The 25626-nt window shown below is 41.9% G+C and overlaps 1 protein-coding gene across 2 annotated transcripts in view; it reads left to right on the top strand.

Moving 5' to 3' along the window:
* The window catches only part of wdfy4 (WDFY family member 4), a 351254-nt gene that overhangs the window by 159997 nt on the left and 165631 nt on the right, over positions 1 to 25626 (top strand). For both annotated transcript variants that reach the window (XM_063070340.1, XM_063070339.1), the window contains exons 34-39: positions 1382 to 1508; positions 3236 to 3393; positions 6840 to 7078; positions 10655 to 10770; positions 11894 to 12085; positions 15030 to 15175. In XM_063070340.1, coding sequence (XP_062926410.1) covers positions 1382 to 1508; positions 3236 to 3393; positions 6840 to 7078; positions 10655 to 10770; positions 11894 to 12085; positions 15030 to 15175 — 978 coding nt within the window. The remainder of the gene's footprint in view (positions 1 to 1381; positions 1509 to 3235; positions 3394 to 6839; positions 7079 to 10654; positions 10771 to 11893; positions 12086 to 15029; positions 15176 to 25626) is intronic.

The raw sequence follows: 25626 nt of genomic DNA, 5'->3' as shown, positions 1-25626 counted from the left end.
CCTCTCATCATTTTGTATACCTCTATCAAATCTCCCCTCAATCTTCTAAGTTCCAAGGAATAACATCCTAACCTATTCAATCTTTCCTTAATTCAGGTCCTCCAGTCCGGGCAATGTCCTTGTAAACCTTCTCTGTACTCTTTCAACCTTATTTACATCTTTCTTTTAGGTAGGTGACCAAAACTGCATACAATACCCCAAATTAAGCCTCATATTTTTATTTTTTTTCCATGAACTGTAAAGAGGATAGGTGGTTCTCTTTTCTCTTTATACTAGCTTAATACTATCCATGATTTTGACAGTGTACACTCCTTTGTTTGTATTATTATTGAATTATGTATTTGAGATAACTTCTCCTCTGGTTTGTATTTACCCTTATTCTTTTAAATCAATAAAAAAAATTGAAAGTGAAGTGACTGTGCCTTCAGGCACCTGTACCTCCTCCTTGACGGTAGCACTGAGAGAGGAGGTCCTTAGTGATGGACGCCACCTTTTTGAGGCATCGCTCCTTGAAGATGTCTTGGATACCATGGAGGCTGGTGCCCGTGATGGGTTTACAACTCTGCATCTTATTTCAGTCCTGTGTTCCAGCCCCACTCCACCCACCCTCCATACCAGAGGATAATGCAGCCAGTTAGAATGCTCTCCATGGTATATCTGTGAGTGAAATTTGTGAGATCTTTGGTGATGTACCAAATCTCCTCAAACTCACCTCAAAATCAGAATCAGGTTTATTATCACTAATGTATGTTGTGAAATTTGTTGTTTTGCTGCAGCCAGTACAGTGTAAGACTTAACAAAATTACCAGGTTGCAATAAAAATAAATAAATAAAAGAGGAATGGTGAGATAGCTTTAAAGATAGAGATTAGCTTTATTTGTCACATTTGCATCGAAACATTGAAACAAACATATGTTGTTTGCATCAAATCCAATCTGCGAGGTTTGTAGTGGGGGCAGCCTGCAAGAGCTGATGGGTCCATGGACCATTCAGAAATCTGATGGTGGAGAAGTTGTTCCTGAAACATTGAGTGTGTCTTTTCAGGCTCCTGTAACTCCTCCCTGACGGTGGTAACGTGAAAAGGGTATGCCCTGGATGTTGATGGTCTTGAATGATAAATGTTGGCTTTTTGAGGCCCGGGCTCTTGAAGGTGTCCTCAATGATGTGTGATAGCCCGTGACAGAACTGGCCGAGCCTACAGCTCTCTGCAGCCCCTTGCGATCCTGTGTATGGGAGCTTCCATATCAGGCGGTGATGCAACCAGTCAGAATGTTCTCTACAGTACAACTGTATGAATTTGTTTATGTTCACACATTACTATCAAAAGCTGTTTCATAAACAATGTTTGATATAATTCCTATACCTGTTCCTTTTACTGCAGGGGTTACCGGAGAAAGTCAGTGAAGAGCAGAGGAAGACATTCCAAACTGAGATGTTGCTCTTCATCATGGAGGTATTTCACATTACCATCGAGGAACATCCTTTGGTAAATCCCTTGCTCAGAAATGGTTAGTTGGAGACAAATTCCTTCATTACTTGATGGTGTTCCCAAATGCTGCTGTATCCTGAGTCAGTGCAATTTCTGTTCTTCCATTGTCCTTGTGCTCGGAGCTAGACTGTCTCTTGTTGTTTAATTCCTCCGTGGCCTCACTTCTGTACATAGAAACATAGAAAATAGGTGCAGGAGTAGGCCATTCGGCCCTTCGAGCCTGCACCGCCATTTATTATGATCATGGCTGATCATCCAACTCAGAACCCAGCCTTCCCTCCATACCCCCTGACCCCTGTAGCCACAAGGGCCATATCTAACTTCCTTTTAAACATAGCTAATGAACTGGCCTCAACAGTTTGCTGTGGCAGAGAATTCCACAGATTCACCACTCTCTGTGTGAAGAAGTTTTTCCTAATCTCGGTCCTAAAAGGCTTCCCCTCTATCCTCAAACTGTGACCCCTCGTTCTGGACCTCCCCAACATCGGGAACAATCTTCCCGCATCTAGCCTGTCCAATCCCTTTAGGATCTTATACGTTTCAATCAGATCCCCCCTCAATCTTCTAAATTCCAACGAGTACAAGCCCAGTTCATCCAGTCTTTCTTCATATGAAAGACCTGCCATCCCAGGAATCAATCTGGTGAACCTTCTTTGTACTCCCTCTATGGCAAAGATGTCTTTCCTCAGATTAGGGGACCAAAACTGCACACAATACTCCAGGTGTGGTCTCACCAAGGCCTTGTACAACTGCAGTAGTACCTCCCTGCTCCTGTACTCGAATCCTCTTGCTATAAATGCCAGCATACCATTCGCCTTTTTCACCGCCTGCTGTACCTGCATGCCCACTTTCAATGACAGGTGTATAATGACACCCAGGTCTCGTTGCACCTCCCCTTTTCCTAATCGGCCACCATTCAGATAATAATCTGTTTTCCTATTTTTGCCACCAAAGTGGATAACTTCACATTTATCCACATTAAATTGCATCTGACATGTCTGGAATTGTCCTGTCCCACAACTCTCTGACATAACCATGTCAATTGGCTTTGATTCCTGAACCTAACAGTGTAGAAACTAAGGTCCCTGTACCTCCTGCCTGATGCCTGTAGCATGGTCTGGATGCTGGAGATTCTTGATGATGGATGCTGCTTTCTTGGGGCAGTGCTCTCTGTAAATGTGCTCAGTAGTGGGTAGGGAGTTTTCTGTGATGGACTAGTCTGCATCCACCACTTTCTGTAGACTTTTGGGCACTGATGTTTGCATACGGACTGTGGAACAACTGGTTAGGATTCTCTCCACTGTGCATCCATAGAAGTTAGTCAAAACTTGGGGTGACACGTCAAATCTCCGTAAACTTCTAACATAATTACATGTGCCTTGTGCTGTGTGTGACTTTTGGTACCGCGCTTGCACTTGGCCCCAGAGGAACAGTTTTGTTTGGCTGCATTCCTTTGTATTCATGTATGGTTGAATGACAATTAAGCTTGAAATGAACTTTAAATTAGAAGTTCTGCTGAGTTGCATTAAAGAGTCCTTTGTGTGTGACTATAAACACAAATGCAGAGAAACATGCACAAAATGCTGGAGAAACTCAGCAGGTCAGGCAGCATCTATGGAAAGGATTAAACAGACTAAACAGGAATAAACGTAGACTGTTTATTCTTCTCCATAGATGCTTCATGTGTGACTAACTATGCAATTAAACTATGGTCTAATGAATTACTATCACTCCATATTTTCTTAGAACCAGGTCAGACACAAGGCACCTCTGAAGGGAAATTGGTCATACTGTTTGGAAATATTATCTATTTTAGCCAAAGAGTTGTTGACAAGTTGTACGCCAGAATGCTTGATGTGAACCCTGAGCAGATCCTCCATTTCCTCACCAAACAGATCTGTAAGGTACGGTGCCTTGCTTGTTCAATAAAGTACTTAAGATAAGAATGTGCTTCTATTTAAATCAAGATGTTAAAGCCAATATTGGCTGATAAAAATATGCAAAAGGAAAATATCTAAAATTCTCAGTTTCATGTTGACTTAGTATATCTACAATGTGTGTTGAATTTGTAATACAGCTTCGGCCAGGGTAACAAATGGACTACCTCCTGTTGGATCCTGATTTTTTGTGATCTGGAGATTCTTCAGAAGTCATGAATGAGGCATAAAACTTGTTGCTTACGATTGGTTTATTAAGAGTTACAAGAGCAAAGAGGAGGAAAGATGGCAATGCGCTCAGACGCAGCGGCTTCTCCGGGGCCAACCCAGGGTGTTATTTGCCTTTTTTAAATGTATTTTTTATGATTGCAAAACCCTGCTGGAGATTAAGAACTGAAAGTACTGCAGGTCTACCTGATCAATGAGTTGCTTGTTGGCAGCAAAACTGAAGGGGCTGGAATAGGTGTGGATCGTGCTGCTGACTGTGTTAGAGAGGTGTCGGTGTGTGAAGGTGGTGTGCTGCCTAACTGTGAGTAATTGCTTTTCTTGTGGTCGCAAGACCCTGTTGGACATTGTTAATGTGGAGTTCTGCAAGTCTGACTGGCGGATGGTGGGGAGCTGCATGGTCTCGGTCGTGTTGAGGGCAAGACCTCAAGGGGCGGTGTTGCCTGTTTGTGGCCCCCCAGGAGGGAGGCGTCGGAGATGGTGTGCTCTATTGGCGTGCCGGAGTGGTGCGGTGTACATATTGGAGTTGGTGCTGACACCCCCCCCCCGCCTACCCCCGCAGTGTTCACTCAGCGGAAGACAAGATTTATTGTGTTCGACTGCAGACTGTTGTCACAGTCGTGAACTCAAGGACTTGGACTCTATATTTTTTTGTGAGACTGATACATGTACATACCTTGCACTGTGTATGATTGTTGGTACTGTGCTTTGCATCTTGGCCCAGAGTAGTAATGTTTCGTCTGGCTGTATTCATGGGTATTCATGTATGGTTGAATGACAATTAACCTGCTTCTCTAGCCCTGTATCTCTTTCACTAATCAATTTCCCAGCTCTTTACTTCATCCCTTCCCCTTCAGGTTTCACCTATCACCTTGTGTTTCTCTCTCCCTTCCCCCCATCTTTAAAATCTACTCCTCAGCATTTTTTCTCCAGTCCTGCTGAAGGGTCTCGGCCCAAAATGTCAATTGCACTCTTATTCTATAGACTGCTGCCTGGCCTGCTGAGTTCCTCCAGCATTTTGTGTGTGTTGCTTGGTTTTGCAGCATCTGCAGATTGTTTGTGAGTGGTAGTAGATGGTTGCCCCTCTGACTGGAGTCTGTGACTAGTGGCACACTGCAGGGATCAGTGCTGCGTCCGTTGTTGTTTGCATCTATATCAACGATCTGGATGATGAAATGGTTAACAGAATCTGCAAATTTGCGCATGACACCAGGATTGGGGGTGTAATGGACAGTGAGGAAGGCAATCATAGCTTACAGTGGGATCTAGACAGCCGGAAAAATGCATTAAAAATGGAAGATGGAATTAATGCAGAAAAGTGCGAGGTTTTGCCTTTCAGTAGGACCAACCAGGGTAGGTCTTATACAGTGAAAGCTAGGGCACTGAGGAATGTGGCAGAACAAAGGGATCTGGGAATACAGGTCCATAATTCACTGAAAGTGGCATCCGAGCTAGATAAGGTTGTTAAGAAAGCTTTTGGCAAATTGGCCTTCGTAAATCAAAGTATTGAGTACAGGAGATGGGATGTTATGTTGAAGTTGTGTAAGATGTTGGTGAGCCTAATTTGTAGTATTGTGTGCAGTTTAGGTCACCTACCTACAGGAAAGATGTAAACAATGTTGAAAGAGTGCAAAGAAAACTTACAAGGATGTTGCTGGGATTGGAGGACCTGAGTTATAAGGAAAGCTTAAATGGTTAGGACTTTATTGTTTGAAATGTAGAAGATTGAGGGGAAATTTGATAGAGATATACAAATTTATGAGGGATATAGATAGGGTAAATGCAAGCAGGCTTTTGCCACAGAGGTAGAGTGGGACTATAACTGGTGGTCATGGGTTAAAGGCGAAAGGTGAAAAGTTTAAAGGGTACATGAGGGGTAACTTCTTCACTGAGAGGGTTGTAAGAGTGTGGAACAAGCCACCAAACAATCTTTCCTTATAACCCAGGTTCTCAAGTCCTGACAACTCCTTATAAATTTTCTTTGTGCTTTTTCAATCTTAATAATATCTTTCTTGTGACCAGAACTGCATACAGTACTACCGAAGAATAAACACAATTATTAAAGACAGACTAAAATATAACAGATTAAATATTAAAATAAACGTCAATATGAAACGTTTCTGAAGTTACTGATCCTTTGTCAGTGGCCAGTTGTTAAGTAAGTTCCCTGCTGTGCTCTGCTACTACCAGGTATGACGAGCAGCTTGAGAAGTTAGTTTTGTTATCTTTGGAGTTTAGGAGAATGAGAGGCATTGATCGTGTGGATAGTCAGAGGCTTTTTCCCAGGGCTGAAATGGCTGCCACAAGAGGACACAGGTTTAAGGTGCTGGGGAGTAGGTACAGAGGAGATGTCAGGGGTAAGTTTTTTACGCAGAGAGTGGTGAGTGCGTGGAATGGGCTGTCGGCAACGCTGGTGGAGGGGGATACGATAGGGTCTTTTAAGAGACTTTTGGATAGGGAAATGGAGCTTAGAAAAATAGGGGGCTATATGTAAGCCTAGTAATTTCTAAGGTAAGGACATGTTTGGCACAATTTTGTGGGCCGAAGAGCCTGTAGTGTGCTGTAGGTTTTCTATGTTCTAAGAATGAGGGGTAAACTCAGTGGAATATGAGATTCCATGGGGCCAAGAGAGAGAAGATGTTGAAAAGATTCCACTGGTGGGAAATGATTGGGGATTGATTCCTGCCGCTGTTCATAAGGAGTTTGTACATTCTCTCCATGACTGCGTGGGTTTCCTCCAGGTGCTCCGGTTTCCTCCCACATTCCAAAGCCTTATGGGTTAAGGTTAGTGAGTTGTGGCCTGCTATGTTGGCACTGGAAAATTGCTGACACTTACAGGCTGCCCCCTGCACAACTCACAATTCTCGCTGATTCGATTTGACGCAAATGATGCATTTTACTGTATGTTTTGATGTACATGTGACAAATAAAGCTAAACAAATAAAAACAGTTACTTTCCCCAAGCAGTAAGGCAGATCAACACCTCTACCTACTATTTATTGTATTTTTATTATGGTTGTGTCTTTATCTTATTGGATTTTTTTGTTCTGCATTGGATCTGGAGTAACAATTATTTTGTTCTCGTTTACATTAGTGTGCTGGAAATGACATTAAACAATCTTGAATCTTTTCCTTAATTTACAGAACTCTGGAATCTGATTACTTGTGCTTTTTCTTCCTTTCCTTAGGTGATGGAGCTTGTTTATTCCCAGAAAGATCATGTTGTGAGCAGCCTGTATAGCAGTCTGAACAGAGCAATCCTATACTGCCTGTCGAGGCCTAGACAATCGTCCATGGACTTACTCATCCTGTTGAACACTCTGAAATTCCTGCAAGAACAATGGGATGTGGTTTTTGCAACATACAACTCCAGCTTGTCTTTCATCATTTGCCTCACCCATTGCCTTTGTCAGATTAAAACTGGAAGGTACACAAGTTCATGTTCAAGTTATTGTCATTCAGTCTTACACATGTATACCCACGTGGCCATGGAGAGACCATACAAACCCCTTACAGACAGCAGCAGAACTGAACATGATAACTGGTGCTGTAATAGCATTAGGCTAGCTGCTACACAACCATGGCACCCCAAGTAGGCGAGATAAATGATAGGAGATAAACAAACATCAATGATGTTTCACAGACCCTGTAGTCCAAAAGACATTCGCCAGTTGTCATATCAGGAGTGTCTTAAGAAGTTAGTTCTGTTATCTTTAGAGTTTAGAAGAACGAGGGGCAATCTCACTGAAATATGAGATTCCAAGGGACCGAAGAGTAGATGTTGGACTCTTCCCACTGATAGGAGACACTCAGAAGAAGGAACCTGGTGGCACAATTAAGACAATTGAGTTGTTTTGGAATTGAATCTCTAGAATTTTCTGATCTGGAGGGCTGTGGAGGATGGATCACTGGTTGTATTTAACCAGGAGGTAGATCGTTGTTTGACATATGGGGAACTGGCATAGAGAGGAATTGGAGAGCTGGAGCAGATCAGCCGTGATCACATTGAATAGGGGAGGGGAAGGCTGAGGGGGTGAATGGCCTATTCCTATTTGCTTGTGGTTTTTGCATTATGATCACTATCACAGAATGTTTTCCCACTGATACTCCTTCTTGCTCCTTGTTTCAAAGGTTTCAAAGGTACATTTAATGTCAGAGAAATGTTACAATATACATCCTGAAATGCTTTTTCCTTGCAACCATCCATGAAAACAGAGAAGTGCCCCAAAGAATGAATGACAGTTAAATGTTAGAACCCCAAAGCCCCCCCAGCTCTTCCCTCTCACACGTAAGCAGCAGCAGAGCAATGATCCCCCTCCCCCCCACCAGCAAAAAAAGGCATCAGCGCCCCCATCGAGCACTCAGGCGTGCAGCAAAGCATCAATAAAGTCACAGACTTGCAGTACCCCAAAGATTACTCGTTCACTTGGTAATTTGACAAACCACAGGCTGTCTCTCTCCCTAATAAGAGAAAAAGAGATGTCTCCATTTCACAGTGAGAGAGGAGACATAACAAACAACTCGCTGACTTACGATGTTAAAAGTCCGTGGCGTTGCTTTTTCCAAGCTCTGTGCCCAAAGAACTCCGGTCTCTGGGCACACAACCAGCTGCCAGCTTGTTACTTTCGATCTTCCGTCTCCTATGACACACCGATTCCCTGCAGAGGCACTGACCTGGAGACCGCCTGCCTCCAGAGCCACGAAATCCAGAAACTCCAAAGGCGAGCTGATCTCTGAGGCTGCACCCTTGGCATATCGAATAACAGCCAGTCATGAGACCCTGAGAGCAGGTTCCATTCCCGTGAAGAACCGAAGTCAGCGTTTAACTCCAGCTCAGGGTCTTCAAAAGACCCCTGAAAGGGAAAAATAAAGATATTAAAGATGAAAATAGAGCTGTTTCTGAAGATGCAAGCAAAGGATCGCCATGAGGCACCATTGTCTCTCCTAAGCTCCCTCCATTGTTCCCTACATTTTTACGTTTTTTAGAATCTATTTAAATCTTACATCCATTCCACAATGTGAGGGAGTAAAAATCATAAAACTAGATCCAGAATTGTTGCTTCTCTCATTGGGCTTGCTGCAGAGATGACTTGAGGAAGTCAGTGTCCTCAGTACTTTTTATACTGCCTTCTACCAGTTAACATGCCAATCCCTGACATCCCCACCTTCACAGCCCAGGTCCCTCTCCAGTTCTCTCTGAGCATTTGTTTAGATTATATTATTAGATTAGATTAGATTATGAGGACACTCAGTTCTCGTTTATTGTCATTTAGAAATGCATGCATTAAAAAATGATACAATGTTTCTCCAGAAAGATATCACAGAAACACAGGACAAACCAAGACTAACTGACAAAACCATATAATTATAACATATAGTTACAACAGTGCAAAGCAATACTGAAATTTGATAAAGAGCAGACCATGAGAGTAAAAAAAAGTCTCACGGACCGATAGCCCCATCATCTCATGCAGATGGAAGCGCCGCAAACTTGCTGATGCACTGGAAGCACCCGGCCGCAGCCGACTCTGAGTCCGTCTGAAAACTTCGAGCCTCCAACCAGCCCTCCGACACCGAGCACTGAGCACCATCTCTGCTGAGCGCCTTGACCTCGCCCCGGCCGCCGAGCATCAAGCAAAGCCAAGGACTCGGGGCCTTCCCCTCCGGAGATTGTGGATCACACAGTAGCAGCGGCGGCGAAACAGGCATTTCGGAAGTTTCACCAGATGTTCCTCTGTACTCTCACGTTTGTCTCCATCAAATCAGGATTGTGCACGGCACCCTACTTGACAGATAACAGATATCATTCACCAGAATGGCTGCTGTGAGCTGCGTCGCGCCACCATCTTCTCCTCCCTTTACCCTTGGATTCAGAGATACTCTCCCAGTATTATGCTTACTCCTTTTAGGTTCTTTGTTCAGCTCATCTCTCCAGATTTGGGGACCTTCTAACATCTTCTCCCTGCTGTCATTCCTGCTCCTACCTTTCCATTTTTATTTCCCGCTCCGCTCCTTATTGTCCCTGAAAACCTGAAATTAGGAAGATTAAACTACTCCCACTTAAACCACGATTCCATGATAACTAACATATCGTGCTCCCATCAGTCTTATCAGTGCCTCCAGCTTGTCTGCATTCTTTATTCTAATCACTATGTTTAGATATCTACCATTAAACACAAACAGACCCCGTTAAGTAGATGTATGGTTTGTTGGTCTTCATTAATTGGGGGATTGAGTTCAAGAGCTGTCAGATAATGTTGCAGCTCTATAAAACCCTGGTTAGACCACACTTGGGGAGTAATGATTATTGGATCATGAGGTCGATGGGGAGCAGTGATCGATGGATCATTGGATTATGGTTATGTTGGCCTTCATTAGTCAGGAGAATGAGTTTAAGTGCTGCAAGATATTGTTGCAAGTTTATAAAACTCTAATTAGATCAGACTTGGAGAAGTGAATATGGCCCAGCCCTGCCCACCATTGAGCACATCTACATGGACCTCTGTTGCAGGAAAGCAACTTTCATCATCAAGGACCTCCACCATCCAGGCCATGCTCTCTTCTTACTGCTGCCATCGTGAAGAAGGTACAGGAGCCTCAGGTCCCGCACCACCAGATTCAGTAACAGTTACTATCCCTCAACCTTCAGGTTCTTGAGTCACAGGGGATGACTTCACTCAGCTGAATTGGACTTACTTTCAATGACTTTTCATCTCATGTTCTTGATATTTATTGCTTATTTCTTTATTTTAATTGTTATTTAGCTTTTTTCCTTCTTTTTGTATTTGCACAGTTTGCTGTTGTTTTTTTCTATGTTGGTTGTGTCCTCCCTGTTGGGTGAGACTTTACATTGATTCTGTTATGTTCCTGTATCGTGCTTAAAGGACGTTAACTGAGTGACCCATCTGCTGAGACAAAACGGGCCACCTGATTTACTCCCATTGATATACTGTTTCCATTGGGTGGTTCCTCTGGTACGAACTTATCTTATTCCATTTTACAGTTATCCTGAGGGTTTTGGAGTGGGAACTGGCAGCAAAAAGACCTCCTGGATTTTACAATCCGCAGCAAGCAGCGAGCAATATGATGGATCCTTCGAATCTTTCCACACACACAATGGTAAGGATTGTCTGTTCGGAGCAAATGAATAAATGATTAATTAATTATCAAACAATTTGTCTTCTGAGCTCCAGAATCAGAATCAGGTTTAATATCGCTGGCAGATGTTGTGAAATGTCCGTCCTGACGAAGGGTCTCGGCCTGAAACGTCGACTGCGCCTCTTCCTATAGATGCTGCCTGGCCTGCTGCGTTCACCAGCAACTTTGATGTATGTTGTGAAATATATTGTTTTTGACAGCAATATATTTCAATACATATAAATTACAGTAGGAAATATATATATATTTATATGTATTGCAAATTAAATTTAGTATAAAAAGAGAAAAATACTGAGGTAGTGCACATGAATTGATTGTCCGTTCAGAAATCTATTGGTGGTGAGGGGTTTAATTTTGTTAGGTGTGTACATATTTCAGGCAGGATACTGGATCTGGGGGTGTGGTGATGGGAATTGACCCAGAAACATTAAGAAGGGGTGGGGCTGGAATCACATCGACCACACTTGATAGCAATGCCTAGTTCTTTCCCTGAAAAACGAGTGACCCGGGTGAATATTTGCTGTGATTTGACAGGGTCCATTGTCATTTTCACCCAGAATTTAGTGAATTCATTTCCATGTGATGTCTGTTACATGTAATTGTTCAGTTGTTGGTTTTGACCTGTGACCTTTACCCACTGCAGATTATCCTCACCACAGACCATGAGAACATAGATATGGGAGCAGCATCAGGGCTTCAGGCCTGTTCCACCATGGCTGATTTATTATCTCTCTCAACCTGTGTGAGAGTGGGAAAAGAGCTTGTTCTGAGTCAGAGTCATAGAAAATTTTAACACTAGTCTGTACCGAACCATTTAAACTGCCTACTCCCATTGTCCGTAGTTCCTTCCTCTCCACAGATGCTCTCAGCTCGCTGAGTTCCCCAAGCACATTAAGAACATTGAGCAGTACAGCATTAGGCCCTTTGACCCACAATGTTGTGCCAACCCTTTCCTGATCCTTCCCTCCTACATAGCCCTCAGTTTGTCTTTCACCCATGTTGTATATAGGTTTGTATGCAATCAGTGGAATAACAACGAATGCAGTGTTTTTATTGAGATGTTCTTTGTGCTTTGAATTGCAAGTTCACCGAGAAGTTTTCGATTTGGTTGAGTGGGTGTGGAATCATCTCATGGTACAGAGAAGATCGACCCTGGAGGACTACTACAAGATAGACCTCTCTGTAAAGCAGGGCTCCAGTGAAAAGGTCATTGACATTTCTGAGCTCTCTCCACTCTGGGAAGAGTCAGCAACAAAAGCATGGCTTCAATATATCGGTCAGTACATTGAAGGCTCAGTTTGAAGCTGAAGGGAGGTTGTAAGCTTTGATTTAAGCTAAGACAAAGATGGGAAACATTAGAAACACTGAGCAGGTCAGACAGTACCTGTAGAGAGAGAAACAGAGCTAACTTTTCAGGTTAAAGACCTGCTGAGTGTTTCCACCATTTTATTTCAGACTCCCAGCATCTGCACCATTTTTAAAAAATGATTTTTAGTTTATTCTCTTCATAACCAGATGTTACGATAGTGTAGTGGTTAGCACAATGCCATCGCAGCTCGGGGCGTTGGAGTTTGGAGTTCAGTTCTGATGTCACCTGTACCTCAGTACCTCCTCCCCATGGAATGCGTAGGGTTTCTCTGCGCTATATCTCTCAATAAAATTAGAAAATAAAATCTTATTGTCCGATTCCTTTTCCCTCAGGAGGTAACAATACTGATGCTGGACTCTGGAGTGAACCTGGTAGAATCCAATGGGTCAGACAGCATCTGTGGAGGCATTTCGGGTTGCAACCCTGCATCTCATCAAAGGTCTCAACCTGAAACATTGAACATCTTTTCGACTCCTCTCTTGTAGTCAGGGTTCTCTCACCCTTTTCCCAGAGAAATAATTGCAAGATCAGAATATCCTAATGGAGCTTGTTTATTTATTTAGAGACACAGCATGAAGTAAACCCTTCCCACCACTCAGCAGCCTCAGAAACCCCCCAATTTAATCTAAACTAATCATGGGACAATTTACAATGACCAATTAACTTACTCACTGGTAATGCCTTTGGACGGTGGGAGGAAACTGGAGCATCTGGAGGAAACCCACTGACACGCAGGGAAGTACATACAAACTTGCTTACAGAGGTCACCAGAATTAAAGTCTGACCGCTAATGACCCAAGCTGTAATAGCTTTGCCACCGTGGCGTGTTGTACTACAAGCATTCAGATTAGGAACAGGGTCTTTCATGTTCACTCCAAGATTGCAGTTGATATGTTTGTAATCACAGCCCCACATTTTGGACAACATGCAAAACAAAGTATTTCACTATACCTTGGGACATGTGAGAGTAGTAAACAAATGTACTATTTTATGTTAGAACCAGGTAGCCTTTCACCATTTACATAATATTTTGTTCTGTGTATTTTTCCTGTGAAGTTATTATTAATTTAACATTTCATACATTATATTATATCTTTGTCCACTCACTAAAACAATCTACACTCAGTGGCCAACTTATTAGGTACACCTGTACACCTGCTCGTTAATGCAAATATCTAACCAGCCAATCATGTGACAGCAGGTCAATACATAAAAGCATTCAGACCAACCATCACAATGGTGAAGAAATGTGATTTAAATGACTTTGATTGTGGAATGATTGTTGGTGCCAGTTGGAATGGTCTGAGTATTTCGGAAACTGCTGATCTGGGATTTTCACACACAGTAGTCTCTGGTGTTTACAGAAAATGGTGCAAAAAACAAAAGAAAATCTACTGAGCGGTAGTTCAGTGAGTGAAAACACCTTGTATAATGACAGCAGTCAAGGGAGAATGGCCAGACTGGTTCAAGCTGACAGGAAGGTGATAATAACTCGGATAACCATGCAGTGGTGTGCAGAAGAGCCCCTCTGAATGCACAACACATCAAACCATGAAATGGATGGAGGACGGTAGCAGAAGGCCACAGACATATATCCTGTGATCACTTTATTAGGTATCTCCAGTACCTATTAAAGTAACCACTGATTGTATATCTCCTTATGATAGTATTTTTATAGTTTACAGGTGTTTATGAGAATGGACGGTGACTTATTTGCTTACTGCTCATTTCGCTACTGGAGTTTAGGGCAGCAATGAAGGTTCTCCATCTCTGGCATTGTTCAGAGCTTCCTTCACTTTGCTGGTAGCTTCCTCTCAGTTTTCACAACCGTCAGCCATACGAGTTCTGGGTGGAGACTCAGGAATACCATCACACTCAGATGGAGAAGGATTCTTCATTGCTGTTTTCGTATCAGTTTTGTTTAACTAGTCAATGTTGTTATCCTTGAACGGAACCCCTGAACCTGGGAGACCAGTGGACCACTCTTAGTCTCGTCTCTATCCTTTGACCTGTTTGACATGGGTGAATTTACCAAGAGCCAAAGAGTAGAGCCCTGACTCCAGCCAGCATTGCTGTCTGGGTCATTAAGGCACACAGCCTCCAAACCCTGCGACAAGGTTCTGGTCCTCTAGGATAGTGAACTTAGTGAAGTAAGTATTTATTTTACCAGATGTAAGGCACACCAGCTGCGTATCCTTTTTTATTTTTAACCATGCATTACCACCATTAACCACCCACCTGTATGTCAGCGATACCAGGTAAGGCAACAACAAGCTGATTTTATCTTTTCTGAATGGTTCTACAGCTCAAGTTTTCATGTTCTTCCACATGAATCATCCTGTGGTAATCACAAGCGTTTACTCAAGGTAAATTGCTGGAGGTTGCATGACTTTTTAATTTAAGCTTCGAGATTGTTTAATGTCATTTCTAGTACACAAGTATAACGGAGAACAAAATAATTGTTTCTCTGGATCTGATGTAGCACAAGAAATCAAAATAAGATAAAGAACACAATAATAAAAAACACAATAAATATAAATACATAAGACAGCTTATATACATAGATTGATTGTATGTCCATAAAGTGATGGCACAGGAGTGTCTGTACATAAGGCGACACTGACAGGAAATGATAAAGTAGTGGAGGTTGAGGGTGTGGAAGGGTGGGTTAGTGGGTGGAGGTGTTGATCAGCCTTACTGCTTGGGGATAGTAACTGTTTTTGAGACTGTTTGTCCTGGCGTGGATGCTAATTAGCCTCCTCCCTGATGGGAGTGGGACAAACAGTCCATGAGCAGGGTGGGTGGGGTCCTTTGTGATGCTCCTTAATCTGGATCTGCTTTTGTTCCTCAGCTTCAGAGAAGAAGAACATCTGGAGTAAAAGTGTCCCGGTACAGGCTCAGCAGAATAAAACAGAATGGTTCTCCGAGAGCCTGTCAACAGCCGTGCGTTTGGTGGGCAAGAGGCTTTCAAGAGAGTCCCATGATTTGACTATAAAGGTATATTCCCAGATGTGTTTCCTGTTGCCTTGACTTGTCGAAAATTCTCCCTTTCCTGATCCCTCTGCTAATTTTTCCAGTCTAGTAACAAACACTGCAGGCGCTGAAAATATAAAGAAGCAGATAATGCTAAATGTACACAGCAGGTCAAGCAGCGCCTGCAGGGAGAGAAACTATGACATGATAGACATCAAGATGAAGGGTCATCGTTACAAGATAAGGTGCCACGGTAGTGTAGCAGTTAGCGTGACACTGTTACAGCTCGGGGTGTCAGAGTTTAAAGTTCAATCCTGAAGTCCTCTGTAAGAAATCTCTGTAGCTTCTCCCTGTGGAATGTGTGGGATTCCTCCAGGTGCTCTGGTTTCCTCCCACAGTCCAAATATGTACCAGGCAGGTTAATTGGTCATTGTAAATTGTCCTGTGATTAACTCAGGGTTAAATCGGGGCTGTTGGGGTTGCTGGGACAGTGCAGCTCAAAGGGCCTGAAGGGCCCATCGACACTGTACCAATAAATAAATAGATAGATAGATAGATGGATAGATAGTTAGATAGATAACAGAAAAGAGGCAGTCATTTAAAACATGTACAGATTTCTCCCTGCAGAGGTTAGTGAACCTCTAGAATTTTCTACACTGAGGTTGATGTATTTTTGAAAGCTTGGGGATTGACAACTGACACAGAAGGGAAAGATGAGATCTGAGGCAAGTCAGCCATGGTCATACTGAGTGGCAGGACATGCTTGAGGAGTCCAGTGACCTGCTGTGGATGTTCTTATGAAACCTGTTTAGAAGACCTTAGGTGAGTTGAGTTTCACTAAATGAGAAATGACACAGTGCTGGTCTGTCTCTAAGGATGACTTAGGCAATGTGGACAGTATGTCTGTGGAAGAAAGCTTGGGGAGCAGTATCGTTGGATCTTTGGATTATGGTATATTGTCCTTGATTAGTCAGTGGAGTGAGTTCAAGAGCCGCAAGGTGCTATAAAACCCTGGCCAGACCAGACTTGGATTATCATGCTCACTTCAGCTTGTCTCATTAAAGGAAGGATGTGGAAGCTTTAGAGAGGGTGTAGAGCTAGGTTCCCTCAAAGCTGTGCGCGTGCGCGCACACACACACGTTTTTCAACTAGTACACAAAGGAAATTAATATGCGCACAAAAGGTTAGTTACCTAAAATAATGTAGTAATTAAAAATTAAAGGCACCCGTTAGTCTTGTGAGACCATGGATCTGCACCTGGAAAGTCTTCACTCTCTAGGGCACAGGCCTGGGCAAGGTTGTATGGAAGACCGGCAGTTGCCCATGCTGCAAGTCTCACCTCTCCACAACACCAATGTTGTCCAAGGAAAGGGCATTAGGACCCATACAGCTTGGTACCAGTGTTGTCGCAGAGCACTGTGTGGTTAAGTGCCTTGCTCAAGGACACAAACACGCTGCCTCAGCTGGGGCTCGAACTCACGACCTTCAGGTCGCTAGTTGAATGCCTTAACCACTTGGCTACGTGCCCACAGTAATTAATAATTATACTTATTGAAAATAATCTTTTAGCTAAATGTTTCTGTTAACTAGTTAGTTGGTTTTTCAAATACCACAATGCACGTCAGTAATTTATGTTACCTCACCTTTCCTGTTCCGGTTTGTACAGCTGCATCATGGCAGCAGCCATCTTTGGCGGACAGTGTTCATATCGTAAAGTTTACAAAGATCTGTTTCAAATCCTGTAGATAGCTTACTAAGTTTTTATTGAAAAAATATTGATTTACTATGTCGAATTCAAAAGAAGCGAAAGGCGTGAAGCACAAAAGAACTGCAAATTTGTTTAAAGTTGAATGGCTTAACAGAATAGTAGAAACTGCTACACCAAAAGCTCATGAGGTCATGAATGTTCAGCTACGAGAAATATTTATGTATGATTCGGAAACTGGAGTTATCTTTTTGTATTGTCGTGATGCAAAAGTTGCTGGAGAATTTGCTAGTGGAAAGCAAGTGGGCTGATATTTGGAAACTTGACTTTTTGACGCGTCATTTGGCAAGTAAATCGCATTTGGACGGTGTACAAAAGCTCAGGCAACAGAACCCATCAATACCCGTTACAGGAGTGCTACGCATGTTACGGTTGAGTGCAGATGAGCAAGAGCAAAAACAGTCAAACCCAGAGGAGATCAAAGTTCTTATCGACAGTGTGTTGTTAGCTGTTAAAATGAGTAACTCTTTACATTCAGTTCAACACATTAATGAACATATGGAAAAGTATGTTTAACTCCAAACTGATTTCAAACTTTGCTCAAATGGTGGCATTTGTACTTCAATATGAACAGTTTTGCGACCTTGCACAGTTGATGGACATTGGGGGAACCTTTCTTGCGACCTTCAGGTCACTAGCATTTAGATTAGATTATGAGGACACTCAGTCCTCGTTTATTGTCATTTAGAAATGCCTGCATTAGAAATGATACAATGTCCCTCCAGAATGATATCACAAGAAACACAGGACAAACCAAGACTATAACTGACAAAACCACACAATTATAACATATAGTTACAACAGTGCAAAGCAATTCCGTAATTTGATAAAGAGCAGACCATGGGAACAGTAAAAAAAAGTCTCAAGGTCCCGATAGCCTCATCATCTCACGCAGACGGTAGAAGGGAGAAACTCTCCCTGCCATGAACCTCCAAGTGCCGCAAACTTGCCGATGCAGCACCATTGGAAGCACCCGACCGCAGCGGACTCTGAGTCCGTCCGAAAACTTCGAGCCTCCGTCCAGCCCCTCCGACACAGCCTCTCCGAGCACCATCCTCTGTCGAGCGCTTTGACCCCGCCCGGGCTGCCAAGCAACAAGCAAAGCCGAGGACTCTGGGCCTTCCCCTCCAGAGATTCTGGATCACACAGTAGCAGCAGCAGCGAAGCAGGCATTTCAGAAGTTTCACCAGATGTTCCTCCGTGCTCTCTCATTTTTCTCCATCAAATCAGGATTGTGCATGGCACCCTACTTGACAAATAACAGACATCACCACCGGAGTGGCTGTTGTGAGCTGCGTCGCGCCACCATTTTCTCCTCCCTCGCCCTTCCCTCCCTCCTTTGTGTATGTTGCTTGGATTTCAAGCATCTGCAGATTTTCTCTTGTTAGTCAATGTTTCAGGCTGAGACCCTTCATCAGGACTTGAAACATTGACTGCTTATTCATTTTCATAGATGCTGCCTGACCTACAGAGTTCCCCCAGCATTTTGTGTGTGTTGCTCTGGGTTTCCAGCATCTGCTGAAACTCTCGTGTTCACAGATTTTCCAGTATTGCCACAGTTCAAAGTGGCAAGTTTTAGAAAGGAGGATTACTAAACAATGAAATTTCTGTCACAGGTACAAGTGTAAGCTGTGATGTCATAGCAGAAAGCATAGAGAATTTGCCCAAGGGTCTGTTTAATTATTTTTAAAAATTAATTTTGATTATTACAGCTGATTACACCTCAGTGAGCAGTGTAATTGGTATTTGTTAATTTATCCCTTGGAACATTTTGTAGAACAAGCTTTTGCTGTTGAAGGTTAAAGACTCTTTTATTGGTTTTCCTCTAAATATATCCACATCATTAGTTCTTCCAGTGGAAATGTTACCATCTGGAAAATGCAGCTTTGAGACATAACTCATGCACGAATGCATGAAATTAGTGTTTTTGCAACTCCTGCTTTAGTTCCTAGACAAAAGGACTGTAATTAAGTAAATTGTGATCAGAGAAAACATTATTCATCATCTTGTGATCTCCTTTAACATGTAGCCTTCCGACAACCTATCAAGCCTTTGATAAATGACTACACCATCAGCCTTTTATTTTCTTAATCTTAAATGTCTCTTCATTTTCTTGGTGTAGAAGATCATTACTAGTACCAGTGATCAGTTGTGAATGGTCCAAAGTTTCAGAGTTACTGTACTGTTCCAGTACAGTTGTTGTAGTTCAAACTAATGTCTAACTTTAAAACTTAAGGTTCCTATCTAATTTTCAATATACAGTAGAATGCAAAAGTTTGGGCACCCCTGGTCAACATTTCTGTTACTGTGAATAGCTGAGTGAGTGAAAGATGACCTGATTTCCAAAAGGCATAAAGTTAAAGATGACACATTTCTTTAATATTTTAAGCAAGATTACTTTTTTATTTCCATCTTTTACAGTTTCAAAATAACAAAAAAGGAAAAGGGCCTGAAGCAATAGTTTGGGCACCCTGCATAGTCAGTACTTAGTAACACCCTCTTTGGCAAGTATCACAGCTTGTAAATGCTTTTTGTAGCCAGCTAAGAGTCTTTCAATTCTTGTTTGGGGGATTTTCACCCATTCTTCCTTGCAAAAGGCTTCTAGTTTTGTGAGATTCTTGGGCCATCTTGCATACATTGCTCTTATGAGGTATGATGTTTAGGTCGGGGGACTGTGAGGGCAATGGCAAAACCTTCAGCTTGTGCCTCTTGAGGGAGTCCATTGTGGATTTTGAGGTGTGTTTAGGATCATTATCCTGTTGTAGAACCCATCCTCTTTTCATCTTCGGCTTTTTTTACAGATGGTGTGATGTTTGCTTCCAGAATTTGCTGGTATTTAATTGAATTCATTCTTCCCTCTACCAGTGAAATGTTCCCCGTGCCACTGGCTGCAACACAAGCCCAAAGCATGATCGATCCACCCCCGTGCTTAACAGTTAGAGAGGTGTTCTTTTCATGAAATTCTGCACCCCTTTTCCTCCAAACATAACCTTTGCTCATTGCGGCCAAAAATTTCTATTTTAACTTCATCAGTCCACAGGACTTGTTTCCAAAATGCATCAAGCTTGTTTAGATGTTCCTTTGCAAACTTCTGACACTGAATTTTGTGGTGAGGACGCAGGAAAGGTTTTCTTCTGATGACTCTTCCATGAAGATCATATTTGTGCAGGTGTCGCTGCACAGTAGAACAGTGCACCGCCACTCCAGAGTCTGCTAAATCTTCCTCAAGGTCTTTTGCAGTCAAACGGGGTTTTGATTTGCCTTTCTAGCAATCCTACGAGCAGTTCTCTCGGAAAGTTTTCTTGGTCTTCCAGACCTCAACTTGACCTCCACCATTCCTGTTAACTGCCATTGCTTAATTACATTACAAACTGAGGAAACGGCTACATGAAAATGCTTTGCTATCTTCTTATAGCCTTCTCCTGCTTTGTGGGCATCATTTATTTTAATTTTCAGAGTGCCAGGCAGCTGCTTAGAGGAGCCCATGGCTGCTGATTGTTGGGACAAGGTTTGAGGAGTCAGGGTATTTATAAAGCTTTCAAATTTGCATCACCAGGCCTTTCCTAACGATGACTGTGAACAAGCCATAGCTGTAACAAGCTAATTAAAGTCTGAGACCTTGGTAAAAGTTATCTGAGAGCACAAATCTCTTGGGGTGCCCAAACTTTTGCATAGTGCTCCTTTCCTTTTATTCCACTCTAAAACTCTACAAAACAAAAATAATACACAGATCTTGCTTAAGATGTTGAAAAGAACGTTTCATCTTTAACTTTATGACTTTTGGAAATCAATTCATCTTCTACTCACTTAACTATTCACAGTAACAGAAATTTTGACCGGGATGCCCAAACTTTTGCATACCACTGTAATTCCATATTTATATATTTAAAAACCAGTGGGCATGCATTTAAGGTGAGAAGGGGGTAACTTCATAAGGAGTGGGAGAGGCAGCTTTTTTACAGAGAGTGGTGGATGCCTGGAACACACTGCCTGGGGTGGTGGGAGAGGCAGATACATTAGAGACATTGAGATAGGCACATGAATATGAGGAAAATGGAAGGGTATAGGTATTGTATAGACAGAAAGGATGAGTTCAGTTGGCCATTTGATAATTAATTTAATTTGTTTGGCACAACATTGTGGGCCAAAAGGCCTGTTCCTGTGTGGTATGTTTTTATGTTCTATATAATTAGATGGAAATTTTAAAGAGAGAAAATATTAGCTTTGTTTGCAATATGTACATTGAAACATACAGTGAAATGCATCATTTGGATCAAAGCAAATCAGCAAGGACTGTGCACATCCAGCATCAACATAGCATGCCCACGCCTTACTGACCCTTACTCTTTGACTTTGGAATTTGGGAGGAAACTGGAGCATCCAGAGGAAAACTTACTGTATATACGCTAAAACTTAAACTTCATACTCATTTGTCCACTGTTTTTCTATCTTGTATTGTTTATTTTATCTATTTTCCTCAACAGTAATTAGATAATTACGTAAGTTATAAGTTTTGCCCCATTGCATTGCTAAATCCAGCATGGTGTAGAAGGATTCATATCAGTTCTCAATTATTTTCTGTGTTTATCCTGCTTGAAAACACCTTGACTTCTGTCCTTGTCACACTGAAAATAACTCCAAAACTTATTATTTAAAAAGCATGGTAAAGAAACATCTGCCTTCTGCTATTTCCCTAGATATTGGTCTGTCTTGTGAACAAAAATGCACCAATAATAATACAACAGAACCTCTATCCCAGATGTTCAACCATGTTATAGATAGCAATGAATCCTAACATGCTGACTTGTACTTCTAACCACCAATATATGATTAACAGTCACATCAAAGTTTATAAAGACTCCAACACAAACTTCAGTAAAGCTTCAAATAAATGGGATCTTTATTTAGGATCAGACATTGTCTTTACATTTATACAGGTCAGTTATAATTCTCTGATTGAAATCATTCCTAATTTTGAACGTATCACAGATATTCTATTAATTTATTTTGAAGTCTTTTGTAACTTAACCAGAATAACTTATCGTATAACCACAGTGGCAGTACTTCACAAGTGTAACAACAGTGACAGTACTTCACAAGTGTAACAGTGACAGTACTTCACAAGTGTAACAACAGTGACAGTACTTCACAAGTGTAACAGTGGCAGTACTTCACAAGTGTAACAGTGACAGTACTTCACAGGTGTAACAGTGACAGTACTTCACAAGTGTAACAACAGTGACAGTACTTCACAAGTGTAACAGTGACAGTACTTCACAGGTGTAACAGTGGCAGTACTTCACAAGTGTAACAGAGGCAGTAATTCACAAGTGTAACAGTGGCAGTGCTTCACAAGTGTAACAGTGACAGTACTTCACAAGTGTAACAGTGACAGTGCTTCACAAGTGTAACAGTGGCAGTATTTCACAGGTGTAACAATGGCAGTACTTCACAGGTGTAACAGTGACAGTACTTCACAAGTGTAACAGTGCCAGTGCTTCACAAGTGTAACAGTGGCAGTATTTCACAAGTGTAACAGTGACAGTACTTCACAAGTGTAACAGTGACAGTGCTTCACAAGTGTAACAACAGTGACAGTACTTCACAAGTGTAACAGAGGCAGTACTTCACAAGTGTAACAACAGTGACAGTACTTCACAAGTGTAACAGTGACAGTACTTCACAAGTGTAACAGAGGCAGTACTTCACAAGTGTAACAGTGGCAGTACTTCACAAGTGTAAGAGTGGAAGTATTTCACAAGTGTAACAGTGGCAGTACTTCACAGGTGTAACAGTGACAGTACTTCACAAGTGTAACAGTGACAGTGCTTCACAGGTGTAACAGTAACAGTACTTCACAAGTGTAACAGAGACAGTACTTCACAGGTGTAACAGTGACAGTGCTTCACAAGTGTAACAGTGACAGTACTTCACAAGTGTAACAGAGGCAGTACTTCACAAGTGTAACAGTGACAGTGCTTCACAAGTGTAACAACAGTGACAGTACTTTACAAGTGTAACAGTGACAGTACTTCACAAGTGTAACAGAGGCAGTACTTCACAAGTGTAACAGTGACAGTACTTCACAAGTGTAACAGAGACAGTACTTCACAAGTGTAACAGTGGCAGTATTTCACAAGTGTAACAGTGGCAGTACTTCACTGGTGTAACAGTGACAGTACTTCACAAGTGTAACAGTGACAGTGCTTCACAAGTGTAACAACAGTGACAGTACTTTACAAGTGTAACAGTGACAGTACTTCACAAGTGTAACAGAGGCAGTACTTCACAAGTGTAACAGTGGCAGTATTTCACAAGTGTAACAGTGGCAGTACTTCACAGGTGTAACAGTGACAGTACTTCACAAGTGTAACAGTGACAGTACTTCACAAGTGTAACAGAGGCAGTACTTCACAAGTATAACAACAATGGCAGTACTTTCCAAGTTTTTTTTTGGTTGTAAGACAGTTTGGGATGTTTCAGAGGCTGAAAACAGTGTTAGACAGACATACAGAACACTGTAACTTCTTAAATTGTGATCTTATTAATTGGCTTCCAGTAAGCAATTGCATTAAAGTTCTCCTAATATGTTTATAATGAGATGATAAGACCACAAGATGTAGGAGCTGAATTTGACCATTTGGCCCATCGAGTCTGTTCCACCATCATGGCCGATCCAATTTTCCTCTCAACCCCAATCTCCTTCCATATCCCTGCATGCCCTGACGAATCCAGAATCTATCAACCTCTGCCTTAAACAGCTACCTGTGGCAACCAATTTCACAGATTCATCACCCTCTGGCTAAAGAAATACTTCTTCATTTCCATTCTAAAAGGACACCCCTCTGTTCTGAGGCTGTATCCTCTGGTCTTAGACGCTCCCTCTATAGGAAACATAATCATAAAATACAAGTTATATCTAAAGATTATTCACTATATAAGCAGCAAAAGTGAAAGGAAATTATCTTATGCTGGTTTCTTCTGACTTAATAGAAATTGGGAAGTGCCTTTCAGTCTGTATACTGTCTTTAACAATATCAACTGCTGACTGACCTCCAAGTTTATGATAATTTGACTTGAGTTTTTAAGGAAAAAGGCTTGATTAAGACCAGATTGATTCTGCAAATGAGAGAGAGCAGTATCTTGCTTCTGATTAAACAATAATCAAATAATTTAAGGTGCAGTTCCTTAGTGTAGTCCATATATGTAACTTGCACAAAACAGTGGTGCAGCTGGTTTAAAAAAATGCTCCAGAGACTCCGGTTGCCCAGTTCATTCCTGACGTGGGATGTTCCCTGTGACTGTGGGTTTCCAGCTGCTCCAGTTTCCTCCAGTGTTCCAAAGATGTGCAGGTTGGCGGTTTAATTGCCCACGGTAAATTGCCACTGGTGGTAGCATCTGGAGGGAGCTGGATAAGAATCTGTAAATTTTCCCCAACTATAAGCAGAAGTGTTATTTTGTTTCAGCCAGAATTCTTATAAATTATTTACTGACTCAAGAATTGGCTTCAGTTCTGTTTAGCTGTAAAAGTTGTAAACCTCTTTAACTGCTTTGTATAATTACCAAACTCTATTGCAACAAAACTGCTTTAATTATCTCAAAGCTCAAAGTGACCGATCTTGAAGACCCCATATATTAAATTGGATTGTTGGTCTTGTATTACCACCCTGCCTCTTGAAAAATTAGGGACAGATCTTTTGTCAGCCTTCAACACATACAAAATGGTGAAGGAAGTTGTGAAGTCAGGTAGCATCTATGGAAAGGAACAAACATTCAATGTTTCTGGCCGAGACCCTTCATCAGGACTGGTGAATGGTCTCAGCTTGAAACTCTGACTGTTTATTCCTTTCCATCAATTCCGCCTGACCTGGTGAGTTCTTTCAGCATTTTGTACATGTTTCACCGGATTTCCAGCATGTGCAGAAACTATTGTGTGTATGTTTTGTTACTCATTAACTGCTCCAATAAAGATAAAGCAATTAAACTAATATTCACAGCATTTATACCCTGGGTATGTATATGCTGGGCAACAGTAAATGCAAATTTGAACTTGAAGTACTAAAATAAACCCTACCTTGGTTTCAACACATCAGACAAAGCCTCTGACTCCCTCTCCATTATTAACATTTTACCTAATCCTCTGTTCATTAACCTAGAAGTAAATATCAAATCTGTTTTATTATAAAAAATGCAAGGAAAAACTGCTGATCCTAGTTTAAAAGTAGTGTGTAACTTTTGAATGGAAGTTATGGCAATAGCGTAAAGTACAGTGAACAGACAGTGGGCATGTTCGGCACAGCTCTGTGGGACGAAGGGCCTGTATTGTGCTGTAGGTTTTCTATGTTTCTATGTTTTTATAGATATTTGTTAACAGTAAGTGTAAGTTGCCCCTTGCCATAAGAACCATTCCTTGATCTGGGACTTCTTCCACACCAGCCTCTGATAGGTGGGTCTCAGCCACAGGTAGCTTTTATTCTGATAACCCTGTGGCAGGAAAAGAGTCCCAGACACCCTGGTTTAGTCCTGACCTGGGATGCTCCCTGTGACTGGGTTTCCAGCTGCTCTAGTTCTCTCCAGTGTCCCAAAGACATGCAGGTTGGCGGTTTAATTGCCCACTGTAAATGACACCAGTGTTTTGCAGGGTGGTAGTATCTGGAGCAGGTGATGAGAATGTGGGGAGTGCAAAAAGTGTGATTAACACATCATTGTT

This window comes from Mobula hypostoma, chromosome 18 (genome assembly GCF_963921235.1).
Source record: "Mobula hypostoma chromosome 18, sMobHyp1.1, whole genome shotgun sequence".
Classification (NCBI taxonomy): Eukaryota; Metazoa; Chordata; class Chondrichthyes; order Myliobatiformes; family Myliobatidae; genus Mobula; species Mobula hypostoma.
Note: the sequence above shows the minus strand (reverse complement) of the source record. Positions and strands in the feature narration are given on the sequence as shown.